The sequence below is a fragment of the Bos indicus x Bos taurus genome, chromosome 4 (assembly GCF_003369695.1).
Source record: "Bos indicus x Bos taurus breed Angus x Brahman F1 hybrid chromosome 4, Bos_hybrid_MaternalHap_v2.0, whole genome shotgun sequence".
Classification (NCBI taxonomy): Eukaryota; Metazoa; Chordata; class Mammalia; order Artiodactyla; family Bovidae; genus Bos; species Bos indicus x Bos taurus.
The window spans coordinates 94,660,190-94,684,232 of NC_040079.1; the positions used below are offsets into that span (position 1 = coordinate 94,660,190).

At 39.3% G+C, this 24,043-nt stretch overlaps 1 protein-coding gene across 1 annotated transcript in view; it reads right to left on the reverse strand.

Moving 5' to 3' along the window:
• The window catches only part of LRRC72 (leucine rich repeat containing 72), a 70,055-nt gene that overhangs the window by 40,305 nt on the left and 5,707 nt on the right, over nucleotides 1-24,043 (reverse strand). The window contains exon 2 of the mRNA XM_027540011.1: nucleotides 12,353-12,426. Coding sequence (XP_027395812.1) covers nucleotides 12,353-12,426 — 74 coding nt within the window. The remainder of the gene's footprint in view (nucleotides 1-12,352; nucleotides 12,427-24,043) is intronic.

Below are 24,043 nucleotides of genomic sequence, written 5' to 3' on the forward strand. Positions count from 1 at the left end.
CAACAAGTTGGCTTTTCCCATCAGGTGGCCAAAGTATTGGAGCTTCAGCTTCAGTATCAGTCTTTCCAATGAATATTCAGGGTTGATTTCCTTTAGGATTGACTGGTTTGATCTCCTTCCAGTGAATATTCAGGGAAGTCCAGGTGACTCTCATGAGTCTCACAATATGAAGGCATCAATTCTTTGGCACTCAGCCTTCTTTATCATCCAACTCTCACATCCATACATGACTACTAGATAAACTATAGCTTTCACTATACAGACCTTTTTTTGGCAAAGCCATCTCTTGCTTTTTAATATGCTATCTAACTTGGTCATAACTTTTCTTCCATGGAGCAAGTGTCTTTTAAGTTCATGGCTACAGTCACCATCTGCAGTGATTTTGGAGCCCAAGAAAATAAAATCTGTCACTCTTTTCACTTTTTCCCCATCTATTTGCCAAGAAGTGATGGCTCTGGATGTCATGATTTTAGTTTTTTGAATGTTGAGTTTTAAGCCAGATATTTCACTCTCCTCTTTCACCCTCATAAGAGGTTCTTTAGTTCCTCTTCATTTTCTGCCATTAGAATGGTATCATCTGCGTATCTGAAGTTGTTGATATTTCTCCCAGCAATCTTAATTCCAGCCTGTGGTTCATTCAGCACAGTACTTTGCATGATATACTCTGTATAATTCATTAGTCTTCCTAAATTAAAAATAGTCACCTTCTCTCCTTTATTGCCTTCAAACGTTTACTTTCTGAAGAGTCCAGGACAGTTGTCTGATAGAATTTCTCACATTCTTGATTGGTCTGATTGCTACCTCATGATTAAATTTAAGGTAGATCATTTTTTAACTACAACAGTGGTAATTACTACACATCAGGAGGCAAAATGATGCCACTTTGTCCCACTCTTTGTGAAGGTTGTGTGTTTGTGCTCAGTCACCAAGTCGTGATTAACACTTTGCAACCCCATGGACTGTAGCCCTACAGGCTCCTTTCTCCAAGGGAGTCTCCAGGTAAGAATACTGGAGTGGGCTGCCATGCCCACCTCCAAGGGATCTTCCTGACCCAGGGATCTCTTATGTCTCCTGCATTGGCAGGCAGATTCTTTACCACTGAGCCACCTGTTCACCCTATTGGTGAAGCTAAGTTCAGTGATTTGGCTAAGGCTGTATTTTCCAGTTCTCTTCATTGTGAAAGTATTTACATATTTTATCATTGAAAAGCAATATCTGGGGCAAAATTCTGAGTGATTTGACACTGGACATACTGCAAAATGATCACCAGATGAAATCCAGTTGCTTAAACCATACAAAGTTAATACAATATTATTAACTGTATTCTCATACATTCCATGCCCAACAAGTTTGTACCTCTTGATCAAGTTCACCTGTTTCATGCCCTACCTCCAAATCCCTCTCCCCTCTGGTAACTGCCAACCTGCAGAGAACAGATTGGTAGTTCTCAATAACTATTTATTCAATGGCTTTAGCTTTGATTAATAATATTGACCTGAATCAGTATGTTTGGGATTATGAAATGGTAATGTTTCTAATCCTCTCATTCTTTTTACATTTATTAGCTGGTACTTGGTAAAAAAAAGATCCGCTTCTCCCCTTTCTTTCTCTCATTCCTTCTCATCTTCATCCTTCTCAGATTTGAAGAGTTTTTCTTAATCTTTTATCAATTAAAAAAAAATTATTCTCAGGTTATCCCAAACAGAAGGCTTTTCAAGTAGACCACCTTGTCCTTTTGATAGGTGCCATTAGTCTTCAAGAACTTCCCTGACACAACAAAATATTCTGGGTTCTTTCAAAGCAACTTGTAATATATTCGTATACATAATGCATTCTCCTCTTTCACTGAAGATGTGCAGCTAATTTTGGACACTGACACACTTATTGCACTGGACAACAAGGCTGGTACGTCAGCTCCACTATTTTTTCTGTGAAAAATAAAGCAGCCACTACATGGTAGCAGAGAAACTCAAGCCCCATTTAGAGTGTTTCTACAAGGATTCCCAGAAAAGTTATTTTCATATATTAATGCTATAAAATATCAACTTTGTCACATCACTGTCAAATTAATTTTCTTGTAATAGTTGTACTTACACTCTGCTATAGATAATATAATAAAACGGCTCACTTTTGAGGAGAATTTAGCTTAAGTCAGAACGGTTTATTTTGTATATAAATTTGTCCTAAATTAATAACAGGTTATTACATTTTAAAGTGAGGCTAGTGGAATCCTAGGGACAGGGGAGCCTGATGGGCTGCCGTCTATGGGGTCGCACAGAGTTGGATACGACTGAAGCGACTTAGCAGCAGCAGCAGCAGCAGCAGTGGAAGACAATGATACAAACTCTACTACTGGAGGCGGTCCTAAGATGGCAGAGGAATAGGACGGGGAGACCACTTTCTCCCCTCCAAATTCATCAAAAGAACATTTGAGCACTGAGTAAATTCCACAAAACAACTTCTGAATGCTGGCAGAGGACATCAGGCACCCAGAAAAGCAGCCTATTGTCTTCGAAAGGAGGTAGGAAAAAGTATAAAAGACAAAAAGAGAGACAAAAGAGGTAGGGACAGAGCTCCTGGGAAGGGAGTCTTAAAAAAGAGAGAAGTTTCCACCAGGAAACACTCTCACTGATGAGTCTGTGGTGAGCCTTGGAACCACAGAGGGCAACATAATTGGGAGGAAAAATAAATAAATAATTAAAACCCACAGATTACCTGCCCAACGGTAACTCCCCAGCAAAGAAGCAGTGCAGACGCCTGCATCCGCCACTACCAAGTTGGGGCTGGGCAGGGAGGCGTGGGCTGCTTTGCTTAGAGTAAGGACAGGGCCTGAATACCCCAAGGGCAATCTGAGGGAACTAACTTGGGCTAGCAAACCAGACTGTGGGATAGCTACCATGCGAAAAGCCCTAACCTAAGAAGGCAATGGCATCCCACTCCATCAGCAAGACACCGTCAGGCCCTCCCACAGAAAAAAAGACTGAGCAGAGCTAGCTGGCTGCAGTCCGGCCCATCCCCCACCGGAGACAGGCAGGCGAGGGCAGCCAGAGCCAGAAAGGGGCAATCGCAGCCCCAGAGAGGCATTATCTACCAAGCTGTAAGCAGGTTTCGTTGCTAACCAAGACTTCTTGGGATTCTGGACGGTCAGCATCCACCTGAGAAGGTGCGCCCGTTGTACACCCAGAAAACAAATTGGCAGGGACAGGGGAGGCACTAAGTCACAGCGACTGTGCTCGCCAAACATCTGGTCACCCGAGCTGCTCGGATCTGGGAAGGGCACAAAACGCAGGCCCAACCCAGTCTGCGCCTCTGAGGACTACCCGAGTACCTGAAACTGAGCGGCTTAGACCTGGGAGGTGCATGCAGCCCAGGGCCAGCCTTGGAGGGTTGCTGGTGGAGCAACCTAGAGCCTGAACAGTGTGGGCAGGGAGGGCACATGCACCATGAGCGGGGGCAGGCCCAGTGTGGCTGAGACACTGCGAACACACGCCAGTGTTATTTGTTTGCAGGGTCCCTCCCTCCCCACAGCGCAACTGAACTGCTGCTGCTGCTGCTAAGTCGCTTCAGTCATGTCCGACTCTGTGGGACCCCATAGACAGCGGGCCACCAGGCTCCCCCTTCCCTGGGATTCTCCAGGCAAGAACACTGGAGTGAGTTGCCATTTCCTTCTCCAATGCGTGAAAGGGAAAAGTGAAAGTGAAGTCGCTCTGTCGTGTCTGACTCTTCGTGACCCCATGGTCTGCAGCGTACCAGGCTCCTCCGTCCATGCGATTTTCCAGGCAAGGGTACTGGAGTGGGGTGTCTTTGTGAGCCTAAAAAAGTGTCCACCACCGCCCCCTTGTGTCAGGGCGGAAATTAGACACTGAAGAGACCAGCAAACAGAAGCAGCTAAAACAGAGGGAACCTCCTTGGAAGTGACAGGTGCTACAGATTAAAACCCTGTAGTTAGTACTGACTGCATAGGAAGGGGCCTATAGATCTTGAGAAATATAAGCTGGATCAAGGAAATATCCGAAAATGAACTGACTCCACACTGCCCACAACACCACCAGAGAAAGTCCTGGATATATTTTTACTATTTTTACTAGTATTCTTTAATTAAAAAAATTTTTTTTAATTTTAAGTCCTTTATTATGCCTATAATTTTCATTTTTATAACCTACTATTACTTTGCAAAAAAAAAAAAAGAGACCCTATTTTTAAAGCAAACTTCATATATATATATATATTTTTTTTTTAATAATTTTTGTGATTTTTTTCTTTTTTGTTAATATTGTATTTTTGAAAATCCAACTTCTACTCTAGACTTTTAATCTTTGCTTTTTGGTATTTGTTATCAATTTTGTACCTTTAAGAACCCAATCTTCAGTACCCATTTTTACTGGGAACAAGATTACTGGCTTGACCGCTCTCTCCCCCTTTGGACTCTCCTTTTTCTCCACCAGGTCGCCTCTATATGCTCCCTCCCCCTTCTCTTCTCTACCCAACTCTGTGAATCTCTTTGTGTGTTCCAGACTGTGGAGAACACTTAGGGAACTGATTACTGGCTGGATCTGTCTCCCTCATTTTGATTCCCCCCTTTATCCTCCTGGCCACCTCTGTCTCCTTCCTCCCTCTTCTCTTCTCTGTATAACTCCGTGAACTCTCTGAGTGGTCTAAACTGTGGAGCGCACATAAGGAAGTGATTACTGGCTAGCTTGCTCTCTTCTCTTTTGATTCCACCTCATCTCATCCTGGTCACCTCTATCTCCCGCCTCCCTCTTCTCTTCTCCATGTAGCTCTGTGAACCTCTCTGGGTGTCCCTCACTGTGGAGAAACTTTTCATCTTTAACCTAGAGGTTTTATCAATGGTGCTGTATAGATGGAGAAGCCTTGAGGCTACTGTAAAAATAAGACTGAAAACCAGAAGCAGGAGGCTTAAGTCCAAATTCTGAGAACACCAGAGAACTCCTGACTCCAGGGAACATTAATTGACAGGAGCTCATCAAACATCTCCATACCTACACTGAATCCAAGCACCCCCAAGGGCCAAAAAGTTCCAGAGCAAGACATACCATGCAAATTCTCCAGCAACACAGGAACACAGCCCTCAGCTTCAATATACAGGCTGCCCAAAGTCACTCCAAAACCATTGACATCTCATAACTCATTACTGGACACTTCATTGCACTCCAGAGAGAAGAAATCCAGCTCCACCCACCAGAACACCGACATAAGCTTCCCTAACCAGGAAACCTTGACAAGCCACCCATAAAACCCCACCCACAGCAAGGAAACTCCACAATAAAGAGAACTCCACAAACTGCCAGAATACAGAAAGGCCACCCCAAACACAGAAATATAAACAAGATGAAGAAACAGAGGAATACCCAGCAGGTAAAGGAACAGGATAAATGCCCACCAAACGAAACAAAAGAGGAAGAGATAGGGAATCTACTTGATAAAGAATTCAGAATAATGATAGTGAAAATGATCCAAAATCTTGAAATCAAAATGGAATCACAGATAAATAATCTGGAGACAAGGATTGACAAGATGCAAGAAAGGTTTAACAAGGACCTAGAAGAAATAAAAAAGAGTCAATATATAATGAATAATGCAATAATTGAGATCAAAAACACTCTGGAGGGAACAAATAGTAGACTAACGGAGGCAGAAGATAGGATTAGTGAGGTAGAAGATAGAATGGTAGAAATAAATGAATCAGAGAGGAAAAAAGAAAAACAAATAAAAAGAAATGAGGACAATCTCAGAGACCTCTGGGACAATGTTAAACACCCTAACATTCGAATCATAGGAGTCCCAGAAGAAGAAGACAAAAAGAAAGACCATGAGAAAATACTTGAGGAGATAATAGTTGAAAACTTCCCTAAAATGGGGAAGGAAATAATCACCCAAGTCCAAGAAACCCAGAGAATCCCAAATAAGATAAACCCAAGGCAAAACACCACAAGGCACATATTAATCAAATTAACAAAGATCAAACACAAAGAACAAAGATAAAAAGCAGCAAGGGAAAAACAACAAATAACACACAAGGGGATTCCCATAAAGATAACAGCTGATCTTTCAATAGAAACTCTTCAGGCCAGGAGAGAATGGCAGGACATACTTAAAGTGATGAAAGAAAATAACCTACAGCCCAGATTACTGTATCCAGCAAGGATCTCATTCAAATATGAAGGAGAAATCAAAGGTTTTACAGACAAGCAAAAGCTGAGAGAATTCAGCACCTCCAAATCAGCTCTCCAACAAATGCTGAAGGATCTTCTCTATATAGGAAACACAAAAAGGGTGTATAAGCTCGAACCCAAAATAATAAAGAAAATGGCAACGGGATCATACTTATCAATAATTACCTTAAACACAAATGGGTTGAATGCCCCAACTAAAAGACTGGCTGAATGGATACAAAAATAATATCCCTATATATGTTGTCTACAACAGACCCACCTCAAAACAAGGGACACATACAGACTGAAAGTGAAAGGCTGGGAAAAGATATTTGATGCAAATAGAGACCAAAAGAAAGCAGGAGTAGCAATACTCATATCAGATAAAATAGACTTTAAAACAAAGGCTGTGAAAAAAGACAAAGAAGGACACTACATAATGATCAAAGGATCAATCCAAGAAGAAGACATAACAATTATAAATATTATGCACCCAACATAGGAGCACCGCAATATGTAAGACAAATGCTAACAAGTATGAAAGAGGAAATTAACAATAACACAATAATAGTGGGAGACTTTAATGCTCCACCCACACCTATGGATAGATCAACAAAACAGAAAATTGACAAGGAAACACAAACTTTAAATGATACAATAGACCAGTTAGACCTAATTGATTTCAATAGGACATTTCACCCCAAAACAATGAATTTCACCTTTTTCTCAAGTGCACATGGAACCTTCTCCAGGATAGATCACATCCTGGGCCATAAATCTAGGCTTGGTAAATTCGAAAAACTTGAAATCATGCCAAGCATCTTTTCTGACCATAATGCAGTAAGATTAGATCTCAATTACAGGAGAAAAGCTATTAAAAATTCCAACATATGGAGGCTGAACAACACACTGCTGAATAACCAACAAATCACAGAAGAAATCAAGAAAGAAATCAAAATTTGCATAGAAATGAATGAAAATGAAAACACAACAACCCAAAACCTGTGGGACACTGTAAAAGCAGTGCTAAGGGGAAGGTTCATAGCAATACAGGCATACCTCAAGAAACAAGAAAAAAGTCAAATAAACTAACTCTACACCTAAAGCAACTAGAAAAGGAAGAAATGAAGAATCCCAGGGTTAGTAGAAGGAAAGAAATCTTAAAAATTAGGGCAGAAATAAATGCAAAAGAAACAAAAGAGACTATAGCAAAAATTAACAAAGCTCGTTCTTTGACAAGATAAATGCAATTGACAAACCATTATCCAGACTCATCAAGAAACAAAGGGAGAAAAATCAAATCAATAAAATTAGAAATGAAAATGGAGAGATCACAACAGACAACACAGAAATACAAAGGAAAATAAGAGACTACTATCAGCAATTATAGGCCAATAAAATGGACAACTTGGAAGAAATGGACAAATTCTTAGAAGAGTACAACTTTCCAAAACTGAACCAAACCAGGAAGAAATAGAAAATCTTAACAGACCCATCACAAGCATGGAAATTGAAACTGTCATCAGAAATCTTCCAGCAAACAAAAGCCCAGGTCCAGACGGCTTCACAGCTGAATTCTACCAAAAATTTAGAGAAGAGCTAACACCTAGCCTACTCAGACTCTTCCAGAAAATTGCAGAGGAAGGTAAACTTCCAAACTCATTCTATGAGGCCACCATCACCCTAATACCAAAACCTGACAAAGATGCCACAAAAAAAGAAAACTACAGGCCAATATCACTGATGAACATAGATGCAAAAATCCTTAACACAATTCTAGCAATCAGAATCCAACAACACATTAAAAAGATCATACATCATGACCAAGTGGGGTTTATCCCAGGGATGCAAGGATTCTTCAATATCCACAAATCAATCAATGTAATACACCATATTAACAAATTGAAAAATAAAAGCCATATGATTATCTCAATAGATGCAGAGAAAGCCCTTGACACAATTCAACATCCATTTATGATAAAAACTCTCCAGAAGGCAGGCATAGAAGGAACATATGGCTGGATGGCATCACTGAGTCGATGGACATGAGTCTGAGTGAACTCCGGGAGTTGGTGATGGACAGGGAGGCCTGGCATGCTGCGATTCATGGGGTCGCAAAGAGTCAGACACGACTGAGCGACTGATCTGATCTGATATATGACCAACCCACAGCAAACATTATCCTCAATGGTCAAAAATTGAAAGCATTTCCCCTAAAGTCAGGAACAAGACAAAGGTGCCCACTCTCACCACTACTATTCAACATAGTTTTGGAAGTTTTGGCCACAGCAATCAGAGCAGAAAAAGAAATTAAAGGAATCCAAATTGGAAAAGAAGAAGTAAAACTCTCACTGTGTGCAGATGACATGATCCTCTACATAGAAAACCCTAAAGACTCCACCAGAAAATCACTAGAGCTAATCGATGAATATAATAAAGTTGCAGGATATAAAATCAACACACAGAAATCCCTTGCATTCCTATACGCTAATAATGAGAAAATAGAAAGAGAAATTAAGGAAACAATTCCATTCACCATTGCAATGAAAAAAATAAAATACTTAGGAATATATATACCTAAAAAAAAAAAAAAAAAGGAATATATCTACCTAAAGAAACAAAAGCCCTATATATAGAAAACTATAAAACACTGGTGAAAGAAATCAAAGAGGACACTAATAGATGGAGAAATATACCGCGTTCATGGATCAGAAGAATCAATATAGTGAAAATGAGTATACTACCCAAAGCAATCTATAGATTCAATGCAATCCCTATCAAGCTACCAATGGTATTTTTCACAGAGCTAAAACAAATAATTTCACAATTTGTATGGAAATACAAAAAACCTCGAATAGCCAAAAGAAATGTTGAGAAAGAAGAATGGAACTGGAGGAATCAATCTGCCTGATTTCAGGCTCTACTACAAAGCCACAGTCATCAAGACAGTATGGTACTGGCACAAAGACAGACATATAGATCAATGAAACAAAGTAGAAAGTCCAGAGATAATCCATGCACCTATGGACACCTTATCTTTGACAAAGGAGGCAAGAATATACAATGGAGAAAAGACAATCTCTTTAACAAGTGGTGCTGGGAAAACTGGTCAACCACTTGTAAAAGAATGAAACTAGAACACTTTTTAACACCATACACAAAAATAAACTCAAAATGGATTAAAGATCTAAACATAAGACTAGAAACTATAAAACTCTTAGAGGAGAACATAGGCAAAACACTCTCCAACATAAATCACAGCAGGATCCTCTATGACCCACCTCCCAGAATATTGGAAATAAAAGCAAAAATAAACAAATGGGACCTAATTAAAATTAAAAACTTCTGTACAACAAAGGAAACTACAAGCAAGGTGAAAAGACAGCCTTCAGAATGGGAGAAAATAATAGCAGATGAAGCAACTGACTAAGAATTAATCTCAAAAATATACAAGCAACTCCTACAGCTCAATTCCAGAAAAATAAATGACCCAATCAAAAAATGGGCCAAAGAACTAAACAGACATTTCTCTAAAGAAGACATACAGATGGCTAACAAACACATGAAACGATGTTCAACATCACTCATTATCAGAGAAATGCAAATCAAAACCACAATGAGATACCATTTCACACCAGTCAGAATGGCTGCTATCCAAAAGTCTACAAGCAATAAATGCTGGAGAGGGTGTGGAGAAATGGGAACCCTCTTACACTGCTAGTGGGAATGCAAACTAGTACAGCCACTATGGAGAACAGTGTGGAGATTCCTTAAAAAACTGCAAATAGAACTACCATATGACCCAGCAATCCCACTGCTGGGCATACACACTGAGGAAACCAGAATTGAAAGAGACATGTGTACCCCAATGTTCATCACAGCACTGTTTGTAATAGCCAGGACATGGAAGCAACCTAGATGTCCATCAGCAGATGAATGGATAAGAAAGCTGTGGTACATATACACAGTGGAGTATTCAGTTAAGTTCAGTTCAGTTCAGTTGCTCAGTTGTGTCCGACTCTTTGCGACCCCCATGAATCTCGGCAACTCAGCCATTAAAAAGAATAGATTTGAATCAGTTCTAATGAGGTGGATGAAACTGGAGCCTATTATACAGAGTGAAGTAAGTCAGAAAGAAAAATACCAATACAGTATACTAACGCATATATATGGAATTTAGAATGATGGTAACAATAACCCTGTAAGCGAGACAGCAAAAGAGACACAGATGTATAGAACAGTCTTTTGGACTCTATGGGAGAGGGCAAGGGTGGGATGATTTGGGAGAATGGCAGTGAAACATGTATAATATCATATGTGAAACAAATCACCAGTCCAGGTTTGATGCATGATACAGGATGCTCAGGGCTGGTGCACTGGGATGACCCAGAAGGATGGGATGGGAGGGAGATGGGAGGGGGGTTCAGAATGGGGAACACATGTACACCTGTGGCGGATTCATGTTGATGTATGGAAAAACCAATACAATATTTTAAAGTAAAAAAAAATTTAAAAAAAAAGAAAGAAATTCGACTACTATTGATGACAATGACTCATGCTGACAATGATACATTAACTCTGTTGTTACAGTATATGTTCTCCATGATTTCTCAAGGAAACATTGATATGATCCTTTCCATTTTCCAAGGGCAACAAAGACTTAGGCAAATAACCTAATTTAACCAGTTTATTGGCATCTGGACTGTGAAACATTTTTTGTACCTAGATGTATTAAATGATAACTTAGTATTCTGAGGATATAAAATGTATTATCCTTGAATTGAGAAGACCACTAATTATCCACTGTCAGAAAATCAATATTTCCTTTTTGCTACTGTTTTAAAGCATTTCTTATTGTTATCTACTTATCCTAATGATCAATAGTATACAGTTGTTAAAATCATGAAAGGCTTAGAGATGCAATCTTTTGAAGACAAAAAAATATTTATTGTTATTGTAAAACAAACTGGTCTATAGAGAGGATCAAAGTATGACCCTAAGTTTGTCAGAATTGCCTATCATACTTGCTCCATTCTAAAAAGTTTATTTTTTAAAATCTTAAATTTATTAGCTGTTTATTCTCTTACCACCAAGAGATTCAGGGTCATTACAAAGATAACTATTATTCATGGCACTAATGAACTAAAACATATTAATATTTATCAAAATAAATATGTTTATTAATAAAGGATTTCCTCAAATCACCAGGGAAAAAGTGATTAACTTCATTGATAAAGTAGGACATTTTCTTTAAAAAGTAGCTAAATTCTGAATATTAAGTACAAGTAGAAATATGATAAGCCTCTTTTCTACATAGGCATCACTGGTTCAGTAGTAAAACCTGTGCTGTCAGCATCCAATTGAACACATACTCTGTCTTCCACCTGGGCTCTACCTCAGGCACTGTGACTTGCTCTGAAGAAGAAGTTGGGAGCCGCGTTAGGCATTACCGACAGACTCACTTTGCCGCCTGCCACGTTGAGAAGTTAGAGTGGAATGAAAGGAAATTGTAACATAAGGCAGAAGTTTTCCTACTTACCAGTAAAGTTAGTATGAAGGTTATTGGGTAGTGGTTATAGTATAATAGGGGCTATCATTTCAGTACAGTGCTATAACGAGTCATTATCCTTTAATCACAGTAGTAATATTAACTGCACTAATGCTGATTGTTTACTGTGTACCAGACCCTTCCCTACTCTCAACTAACTCACTTAATCTTCACAATGACCCTGTGAAACAGGTAGTACTGTTATATGTAGGCAATAGGTTTGCCAGATAAAATACAGGATCCACAGTTACATGTGCATTTCAGAGAAACAACAAATGTCCCAATGTGATGTGGGGCATATTTATGCTAAAAGACTTATATTCATTTGTTTCTCTGAAATGCACATGTAACTGGTATTCTAAATTTATATTGGCTAAATTGACAGCCCTAATAGGTTTACGACATGCCCAGGATCATCTAGTTGGAAGAGACAGAACTGGGATTCCAACTCAGCCTGACTCCATAATCTTTGTTTTTATCCATTTCAGGATCCTGCCTCTCCAATAGAGACTGTGAATGCCAAAAACCATGTGAAAGCCAGTCCACACAAGGGGAAAACAAGGGAAGAGAACATTTGAATCTATAAAACATAACATGATGCCCTTCTCTTTCTTACATAAAGTACACTTACTTTTGAGAAAGAAACAGCTCAAAGACATCAGCATCCTTCTTGTGGCCACATATCTTTAGCTGCTCTTCAATTGCCTGATAACATATAATTAATCTGTCAAGCCACATTCCACTGAGCAAAAATACTGAGACATTTGCAGTCAATAACAATAATGTCTACAAAAAGATCAAAAGAAAGGTGAATATGGAGGCAACTACTCTAAACTGATAAATTCCAACACTACAATTCAACATTACTTAATCATTTTTGTGGTTGAATTTCATTATCCTTAATCCCGGGCACAGATGTGTAAATAAATTTTAATCAAGAGAAAAAAAATGTGCATGTGTGCTTATATACCAAAAACAAGCTTTTTATTCTCCATGAGGAAGAGTAATTTGGTCTTTAAATATCTGTAAATATTCCTTTATTTTAAGCATGAAGGACTGATGCTTTTGGTAGGATTTCCATTTTTACAGAAGACAGTGTCAAGGTTGGAGATGGAGGGAGTATAATGCACCCTATAAGTTCTCGGACAAATGAATGAATGAGTGTATGAATGTTATTTTTTTCCTCTGCAAAGAAATAGTGTCTTCATGTTTCGAAAATTACTAATATACTTGGACCATGGGAATTTTTGGTGGAGAAGAAGCAATTTTTATTCCCATAGGTTTTTTGTTTGAAAATACATATCCAACAACAGCTATTTCACTGCTTTGCTTTTTCTTCTTAAGATCCTTTACTAAATTACAAAATAACATTTATAGGCCATGTAGCCTAAGATGATATGGAAAAATTAAAGACCGTCTATAATTTGTCAATGAAGGAGTAAAGCTAACAAGACACAGCAGAAGTGGAAAGTATAATCATTGCACTTCTGGAATCTGACAAACACTGTAATTATCAGGGTCAAAGCAATCACCAAATTTCAGAAATTTCAACCTGAATTTGTTGTGGGTGGTGAGGTTATACTGTCAGGAAGTGATTTATGGATTTTTGACATTGGTTTTGTTACCTAGTAGGGGACATGAAAAAGTTAGATTTAATGGGATGAACAAGTATCTAGAGGTGAGGAAGACAGATATCCCAGGGATGGAGAACAGCTGCTAATTTATACCCCAAACTTTCTTTGTGACCCTGTTACACAAGTTGGATCTTGGGGCTTGGAGAATTTATTGGTTCAGGTGTAGGCCTTTCCATTAGGGTATTTTTTGACCATGATAAATGAGCTGAATTTGGAGTTTAGAAAAACCCATTAGACATCCACGTCTGGGTATTTTAATTTAAACATCAAAACCATCAGCTTGTACTAAACACAGTCAATCTCAGTTTTGCCAAAGTGTTTTGAATGTTAAGGCTTAGTCAAAGTATAATTAAAATTTTGCAGCTACCTTTTAAAATTGCAAGCTGGCTTCTAACTTAATCCCACAGTTTCACATCTAACACTCAGAAATACATCAGTACATACACACACAAGCAAAATGTGAATATCATTGCTCATCTCATACATATATTGTCTGTAGTTGTGAAATATGCCCAATTAATTGGAATAGGGGTTATAGTAAGATGCAACTTCACAGTAGGACATATGCAATAGCTTAAAAACAGAGAGAGATGGATATCTAGACCTAAAAAATATATCCAAAATATATTTTTAAGTAAAAATGCCATTGGCAGTATAATATTTATATATGTAACAATATTTTTGTTACTAACGACATTTATATGCACACAAAATGCACACACTCCAAACCATTAACCAGTTATTACTTGAGATTATAAGGGACTGTCACTTTTTAGGGAATTCATTTTTCAATAATGTTTGAATATTTTATGACATTAACTTAGTAATCAGAAATTAGTATACATTCTGAACATTTTACCCATGGAATGAATATTTCAGGACTTAAATTTTGAAAATAAAAAGATGAAAAAGGGAAATTTAAACTCACAATATGTAAATCACTGATGTAATTAATTATTCATTTACACAGCTCTTTATCATGGCATACTTCCTTCCAAGCAAAACTTTCATATGAATCTGGTAACACCAAAGTGTCAAAATGCCAAAGAACTCGAAAATGTGCCAAGAAGTTTCAAGTTTCAGTGAATCTGTGGTGGAACAGTTCCAGTTCCCAATCAACAAACAACTTCACTGGCAGCATATTCCTTTCATCTACAGAGACACAAGAATTCTTTCCCTGAACTGTTTTTTTTTTTTTTTTTTAATTGTGGTAATATATACATAATGTGGAATTTACTATTTTAACTGTACATTTTTGTGGTATTAAGTGCATTCACATTGCTGTGCAGCCATCACCACCATTCATTTTCAGAAGTTTTTCATCTATCTCAAATGAACTTCTGTACCCACTATACACTGCCTCTTCATTTCTTTCCCTCTCTCCCCTGTTCCTGACACTCACCCTTCTACTTTCAGTCTCCATAAATTTGACTACTCTAAGTACCTTATATAAATGGAAGCATGCAGCATTTCTCTCTTTGTGACTGGCTTATTTCGATTAGCATAATGTCTTCAAGAATTACCTAGTTGTAGTGTGTCAAGATTTACTTCCTTTTAAGGCTGAATAATATTCCATTGTATGTGTATACCATATTTGGTTTTTCCATTTAGCTATCAGTGGACACTGGGGTTGCTTCTACTTTTTGGCTGTTGCGAATAATGGTTCTATGAATATGGGTGTACAAATATCTGAAACCCTGTTTACACTTCATTTGAGTATATATTAATACTCAGAAGTGGAATTGCTGGATAACATGATAATTGTATGTTTAACTTTTTGAGGAATTGCCATACTATTTTTTACTATAGCTGCACACAACAGCATACTTTTACATGAACATTTCTACCAAAGTTTGTCCAAACAGATCATTCAGCTATTTATTGAACCACAAACTACTGTGGTTCAGGATGTGACTAGTTTAGTCTATGGCTAGCTAGTAAATGTAGCAATGAATCAGGTAAAATGTCTATTCCCTATAAGTAAACTTTGAATAAGAGAAGGAAGGATACACAATGTTTCAAAAGAAGGTTGCAAATGTTAAGCACTATGAGAAAAGAAAAATACCACTCTAGTGAATTCAGAGGAATAAGAAAGTACTGTCAACCTTGGGAACTTTGAGAGGATTTTAGGGCAAGACTGACAGTTGGACTCAGTCTGAATGATGAGGACAATTTAGACAAAGATTTTGATGGATGAGTGTTTTAGTCACAGGGAAGTAAGTACACAAAGGAGGAAAAGCAAGGGAAGAACGTACAAGGCATTAGGGCTGTACATTCTTTGGCTGCAGGAAAAAGGAATACAGCAAGCAACTGTGAGGGATCCATTTTAAAAGGTGAATTGGAGTCATATACTTGTGCTCACTTTGAAATTTAGGCTCAGAAGTATGTACCTACTGCTTAAAGAAAACTTTAATGGGTCAAGAACTCTAACTTAAAATCACATATTTTATGTAATATAAAATTAAATTTAATTTTGAATATATATAAATTAAATATATATACAATAAATATATATACTAACAGCATGGTGAAATCAGTGTAAGGAAGTCCAATAAAGTTCTGATTTTTCACATGACAACTATATCAATGCTTTTAAGTAATATCCAATATCAAGTTATTTTAAAATCATTTTTCCTCCTTCTCTTTTGGTTCCCTTGCTTTGTTGGGCTGTAAAAGAATGGACTTAATAACAACTGGGTAATTCATCAATGGACTCAACTCTGGGAAGTTTGCAGAGAAGTATTATAGGATTTTTAAGCAGGAGAAAAGATGTGACAAAGCATACCATATCTCATGGCTTAGGGTGCAGATTGAACTGCAGACAGGAAGCAAGGTTGCCTCTGGAAAATCAAGTCAAGATCTGATAAGCCTGCCTCAGGGACAGAAGCAAGTGAGAATGAGCAGTGAACAGGTATGACATGTGAGATACAGAGAGAATTGATGAGAACTGGCAAGTAACTGGAGGCAGAGAATAAGGGCAAGGGAAGCCACTGGTGATGATAATAATGTGATGACATGATGATGAGAAAGGTGACTGGGAGGGAAGATGCATGCAGTTGAGAAAGGGTGAAATTGAGGCACTGGTGGAAGAGGTCAAGGTGACCACCAGAAAGTTGCAAGTGGGAGAGCGAATCTCACCAGAGTGTCAGGATAGATATGTCCAGCCTGGTCGTCAGCCAGCACAGAGGAGAGAGTGGGACCCAGGGAAGATCATCCTGAAGTGTCTACATTTGGATGGAGGAGGAGAGAGCCAAGCTGCATAAGAAGATACACGAGGGATTGTTATAAAGTTATGAAGAGAAGCAAAAAGACAATGGGAGCAGGGAGGGTGGGTTTCAAGAAGGTAGAATTTGAATCTGCAATATTGTGTAGCATGGTAGAGAATATCACACAGAAAAGGTATTCAATTTGCAGAGTAATTTCAGGAATCTGAAAAGGGGGAAATGTTAGCTTTCAAATTAACTGACTGATGAAACAGGAAAATAAAAACAACACAGCACAAAACTTAGATGTAGATCGTTTTAGCATAGAGAAGAAAAAAAAGCAGCTACTTCCACTGCAGATACCTTGGGATCTAGATAAAATAGAATAACATATTTGAAAATTGTGGGACTACTACATCCTAGAAGAATGAAGACTTTATTAAGGTCTATAGAAGAAAATATCCTCACTTTGATGGTTTATCTACTATAATGATACATTCCTATACCTTCATGCAATACACATGCACCACGAGTTAGTTAGGATTTAGTGTGAAGTTTCCAATTCATTATAGAACGTTCAGCCTTGATTAATTATCATAGCTCCAAGCCTTTCTAGATAAGTGTGAGAACACGAGAACACCTTGTTAGGTCCTAAATGGCACAACACAGTTGTGACTTTTTTCATTTCCCACTCAAGGATTCTTTTAGTCATTATCTAAACTGTCCTCAGGAGAAGGCAATGGCACCCCACTCCAGTACTCTTGCCTGGAAAATCCCATGGATGGACGAGCCTGGTGGGCTGCAGTCCATGGGGTCGCTAAGAGTCGGACATGACTGAGCGACTTCACGTTCACTCTTCACTTTCATGCATTGGAGAAGGAAATGGCAAGCCATTCCAGTGTTCTTGCCTGGAGAATCCCAGGAACAGGGGAGCCTGGTGGGCTGCTGTCTATGGGGTTGCACAGAGTCAGACACCACTGAAATGACTTAGCAGCAGCAGCAAACTGTCCTCAACTCTGCTTGTATTGTCCCTCAAACAACCTCTCCTCCCAGTGTGTCAATCTGCACTTTAGGGAAACAACATTTCAGGGCTCTACATGTATATATATCTGTTGGAGGGTCAAGATTTCAAATTTATGGTCTTAATTTCTGTGTGCCAGCTGGCATGCTCAGTTGCTTCAGTCGTGTCTGACTCTTCCTTCATTCTATAGACTGTAGCCCACCAGGCTCCTCTGTTCATGGGATTCTCTAGGCAACAATACTGGAGTGGGTTGCCATTCCCTTCTCCAGGGGATCTTCCTGACTCAGGGATCGAACCGTGTCTCTTACCTCTCCTGCATTGGCAGGAGGGTTCTTTACCACTAGCGCCACCTGGGAAGTCCTGTTAGTCTCTATGCTGCTGCTGCTGCTGCTAAGTCGCTTCAGTCGTGTCCGACTCTGTGCGACCCCATAGACCGCAGCCCACCAGGCTTTCCCGTCCCTGGGATTCTCCAGGCAAGAACACTGGAGTGGGTTGCCATTTCCTTCTCCAATGCAGGAAAGTGAAAAGTGAAAGTGAAGACGCTCAGTTGTGTCCGACTCTTTGTGACCTCATGGACTGCAGCCCACCAGGCTCCTTAATCCATGGGATTTTCCAACAGTACTGGAGTAGGGTGCCATTGCCTTCTCCGGTTAGTCTCTATAAACTGCCATAATTATATATGCTGCTGCTGCTGCTACTGCTGCTAAGTCGCTTCAGTCGTGTCCGACTCTGTGCGACCCCATAGACGGCAGCCCACCAGGCTCCCCGTCCCTGGGATTCTCCAGGCAAGAACACTGGAGTGGGTTGCCATTTCCTTCTCCAATTGTATATGCAGGAGATATTAAATGGGAAAGGGTCAGAGTAAATTAGTGTGGACCGGGGCAGTCCCCAAACCCCATTCAGGAGATTACAGGCTTCTAGCCTCAGTGGAAGGTTTGCCTGGGGACCTTGGTTGCATTATCCCTTCGCCCCGGACCCCGGAGTGGCCTTTAGCGGACTGGAGCATCTGTCAGGATCCCCCGAAACGCTCCGTGGTCTGGGGAAGAGGGAGATGCTTACCCTACGGCTGATTTCCAGGGCAGCTTCTGCGACCCTCACTGGGATTGCTGGGGGTCGGCAGGCACGCGGCAGATGACTGGGGTCCCTGGCCATCAGGACACCCAGGCACTCAGCAGCACCTGTGATCGACCCAGCCTGGCCTGCGGCTGACTGTTCTGGCGGTTACCAAGAGTTACCACCGCCCTGTGGACTAAAAGCCAATCCGAAGTAGGGAAGATGTGAAGCCAAATCCGGACTTCTGTGACGTTTGCGCTTGTGGCCCTGCAACAGCCACTGCGTCGCACCTCAGGTCTCTAGTGTTTCTCCTGCGCGGGGTGCTGCATACCGCGGATGAAGGAGAGATCGCGATCGGGTAGAGACCAGAGACCAGGAGTGTATCAGAGGGCCCCACTGAAGTCACCCAGTAATAATAACTCTATTGAGATATGAATATTAGAAAATTTAGGTTTCTGAAAAGTAGATGTGTGTGGAAACCACCAGCCACCTGTGGAGGGTAGGAGTGAAGCGGTGCCTGGTGGAGTCCTCCTGGAGCTTAACTCAAAAGGAGGGGGAAAAAATCAATAATAGTGAGACTGTCTTTATTTTAAAATTTGACATTTTTGTTTATCATGTATTTTTTGCATTAATTTTTATTTTCTGAAACGAAATATTGCATTAGGATTTATTTTGTTAAGCTGAGCCACTATTTGGCCAGTCTCATCCAATCTTGAAGACTTGATGATTTTATTTATATGAATTTGGTTTTCCTCTAGCTTGGAAAAGTTTGGAGGCTGGAAGGTTGTGTTTTTTTTTTTTTGGCCAGGACCTAACACACTGCATTTAATAAAAATTGATTCAATTCAATAGGTTGGTTTCTTGGCACCAAATTTGAACTTGAAATCTAGGAATTATATGTAATTTTTTGAAATGGATCAAGCTACTTGCATTAAAAAGTGTTGGTATTGGAATAGAGCATTGAAAAAAGGTTTCAGTGAAGAAGTCAAAACATATTATTTCTAGAACTTTTTATAAATATTTGAGTATAAATACTTTTTATAAGTACTTGAGCCTGTTGGGGTGGGTGGATAAAAGTTCTTCTGGTACCATGGGGTACCATGGTACCATCTAAGAACCATTGTTTAAATAGTTTTTAACCCAGGAATAAAAATCAGACAGGAATGGTCCACTGAGAAAAGGTATAAAATAATTTACTAGCATCTTGTCTCCCGTCTTTGCTGTTAATATGTATTACAACTTTCCAGATATCATTTATTAATATACTACATAGAAAAATGGAAATGCATACTCCTTGGTCAATTTTGTACATTACACAAATGTGAGGTTTACAACCATAGGCTATTTATTTTTAGAGAGTGTCTTATAGAAGTAAACTACTAACCAGTTAATTTCTAGTAAAATCACATTTAAATATTTTATTCTGAAATCTCTTCACTTTACACTGATTCGGAGGAGGAAATAAATTTTAAACAGACAGCTCTGTTCTTAGGAAAGGAACTCAGAGACTCATCTATTAAGAGGTCTTTACATGTTCCCTCTTCAAGAAAAATTTACCATTAACTGATTGCAAGGACTAAATTAATGCAAGTTTAAAATGAAATGTGAAAGATGGGAATTAGTGAAGGCACTCCTTGTATAAAAGGTTCTTCCTAGATGTCTTCATACACTGGGAGCTACAGAAGAGGTACCCCTCCCTAGTCAAGTGAACAGAAAGAACTTTTACCTCCATTTGATGGGATTATAGCCTGAGGAATCCAAACTGAAATTTTAAAAATTCATGTAAAATGTACATTCTCCTTTATAATCAATTTTGTTTTAATATAAAAATAAAGTGGTTCCCCCAACTCCCCTCAAATCTTTGAGTAATATTTACATTGAAGCAAGACACCCTGTGTTTATCCTGTGGCTTTGCCTCCCTGGCATGCTGCCATTGCCTGCAGGGCTATGCATATCCCAGTTTGAAAGCTCTATCATATCATGTATGTGGATTTGGATACGAAAAAAAAGCCTTGTGTTCCAAGTCAGGGCATGTGGGGTTTAGTCTCAGTTCTGAAATTAACTATCTGTTGGCCACCTTCTAGTCACTTAATGGCTCTGAGCCTCAGTTTCTTCAACAGTAAAATAAAGAAGCTGAAAGTTTACTTCAAAAAATCCACTATTTAATTACACTCTCCCAGACAGGTAGAAAGTATTGTTCACAGAATAAAAGGTTCTCAATGAGATGTTGACATATAATTGTTTTTCAAGAATAATTTGCTAGTAAAAAGTGTGTAAGAAAAAAATTATGCATGTAATGGCCATCATGAAAGCGACATAATTTTTAAAAAAATTCTCTTCTTAATTTGTCTTGAATAATTACCACCCATTCCTACTGAATACAATGACCATAGAATAAATAATATATCAGTTACTATCAAATTGCATTCTTATATGTATACCTTTTTATGATATATGATGCCATTCTTTACCACGGAACCCCCTGGGAAGTTCAAAGCTGTCTTCTTTGCTCTCTTCTCCCAGGCTAATGGCTGTTGCCTCCAGCCTCTGAATAAACGTCATTTCTGAATCTATCTCCAAAAGCACCCCTTCACTGACATCCAAGGTCCATGCCCAGAATGCTACCACTTGATGCTTTAAGTGATGCAGCCCTTTCCACTTCATCTTTACATACCTGTTTTCTCTCAGAATTCACATACAACCCTCAAAATACCTTCCTGTATAGGAATAAGAAGTGATTCAAGTTTGGAAACATCCTATATTGTCTGGAAAAGCTAGAAACCTCTAGACAAAGTCCCAGCTTAATCAAATGATATAATTTTCAGTTCCAAACCTGAATTTGCTTCAGTGTGATTTCACATCTTCTCCCAAGAACCTAAGTTCTGCCCATCCCCTCCTATAGCTACCTTTTCACTATCCTTTACACCTAGGGCATCACATGTCCATTAGGGTCATAGAGGGGGCAAGAACTCCAGGTGGGTTCATCCACTTGTCCCTCGGTGGAGTGCATGAGAGTGGTGGGGCATGAGTCCAGTAGAAGACTTGAGCAGTGTCCTCTAAATCAAGGAGCCTAGGGCAGAAGCCCCCTTGCCTGAAATTAGAGGTGGTACTGGGTGGAATTCACACAACTCACAAATATTAATTTTCATTATAGCACTTCATGTGTAATGTCATCGAAATTACTAACCCTTCTCTTGCTTTGCTCAGTTTTGACTTGATGAGTTACTGATAGACGTTTATCTTAAGCTGGCAGAGAAGTCTTGTTAATGCTATTAAGAATACTGCATTTCCATAGAGAACAGACTTAGGGACAAGGCAGCAGGGAGGGAAGGAGATGGTGAGATGAAAGGAGAGAGTAGCATGCAAACATATATATTACCATACGTTAAATAGATAACCAGTGGTAATTTGCTGTATGACTCAGGGAACTCAAACTGAGGCTCTGTGACAACCTATAGTGGTGGGATGGGGTGGAAGGTGGGAGGGAGGTTCAAGAGGGAAGGGACATACGTATACTTTTGACTGATTCATGTTGATGTATGACAGAAACCCAGTATTGTAAAGCAATTATCTTTCAATTAATAATAAATAGATGAATATAAAAAGGAATATTGCATTTTATCACACATATGATGTAGCAATCAGGCATTTCAAGCATAAAGTCTCTATATAAATGTGTGGCTCTATATACATGTATATATATGTGTGTATATATATTTATGTGTGTGTGTGTGTGCATGCTAAGTCGTTTCAGTCATGTCTGTGTGTGATCCTATGGACTGCAGCCTGCCAGGCTCCTCTGTCAATGGGATCCTCCAGGAAAGAACACTGGACTGGGTTGCCGTGCCCTCCCCCAGGGGATCATCCAGACCCAGGGACTGAACCTGTGTCTCTTACATTTCCTGCAATGGCAGGCAGGTTCTCCACCACTAACACTGCCTGGGAAACCCAGCATATGTGTGCATGCACGTGTAAATGCATGTCTGTGCATGCGTGTACGTATATATTCATACAAATGTACACCCATGTGTGCACCTCCCCTCACACACACATACATAGCAGGCAAACTCCACAATGCCCCCAGTGATCCTACTGGTTTTCTCATCCTTGTGTAATTAATCCTCTCCCCTCGTGTGTAGGCTGGACTTTGGACTCACTCTGAATGAACAATATGGCAGAAGGGCAGGCTATCACTTCTGAGGGCAGGTTACAAAAAGACTGTGACTTCTGTCTGGGGCACCTTCTCCCTTCTTCTCTGGCCCACTCTGAGGTAAACCAGCATCGTGTTGTGAGCTGATCTATAGGGAGGCCCTTATAGCAAGGTACTGGTGTCTCTGGACAATAGCCAGAGTGGACCTGAAGCCTGCAATGGTCACATGAGCCAGCTTGGCAGTAGATCCCCCAGACTGGAGCCTTGAGAAGGTCACAGCCATGCAGCCTCCTGAGAAACTCAGCCAGAGTTATCCAGTGGAGGCACACCCAGATTCCAGACACTCAGAAATGGAGATAATAAATGTTTGCTGTTTCAGCTGCAAAAGTTTTGAGGTAATTTGCCATGCAGCAATAGGTCATTATAAACATGTATGTATATTATTGGGGTTTCCCAGGTGGTGCTAGTGGTAAAGAACCCTCCTGCCAATGCAGGAGATGCAAGAGACATGGGTTCAATCCCTGGGTCAGGAAGATCCCCCGGAGGAGGGCATGGCAACCCACTTCAGTATTCTTCCCTTGAGAATCCCATGGACAGAGGAGCCTGGTGGGCTACAGTCCAAAGGGTCACACAGAGTTGGGCATGACTGAAGTGACATAGCATGCACACACACATGTATGTATTATATATAATATGCACATTATATATAAATATCAGTATAGTTGTTTAGCAGAAACTAATACAACACTGTAAAGCAATTATATGCCAATTAAAGATATATACATAAAAAATTTTAAAAAACTGACAAGACATCAAAAGAAATAAACCAATATCAATTTAAAATCTCAGAAGACCAGAAAGATATATTTAAATAATCAAATTCAATCTTTCTCAAAAGAATTCTTGCTCCTGTCACCTTATGTTGTAAACACTTGACAAAATTTCCATCCTGACAATTTCAAACTAATATTTAAATCTGGAAAGACAGATATATTTTTGGAATGTTATCTGCATGCAACTACATGTTTAAATGTAAAAATAAATTTAACTATTTTATCATAATAGACAATGATTTAGTTGGAGGGTTGTTATTAAACTACAACTTAATCTAAATTGAGTTTTGACATTAAAAAAATACCATCTGCCAGAATAAATGCTATTACCAAGTCAATAAATATTTTCTCATCTTCTTACATGAAAACTTTTTCAAATGTGCTGTATGTTAAAAAAATGTAGTGGGACAATGGAAGCACTATTATTT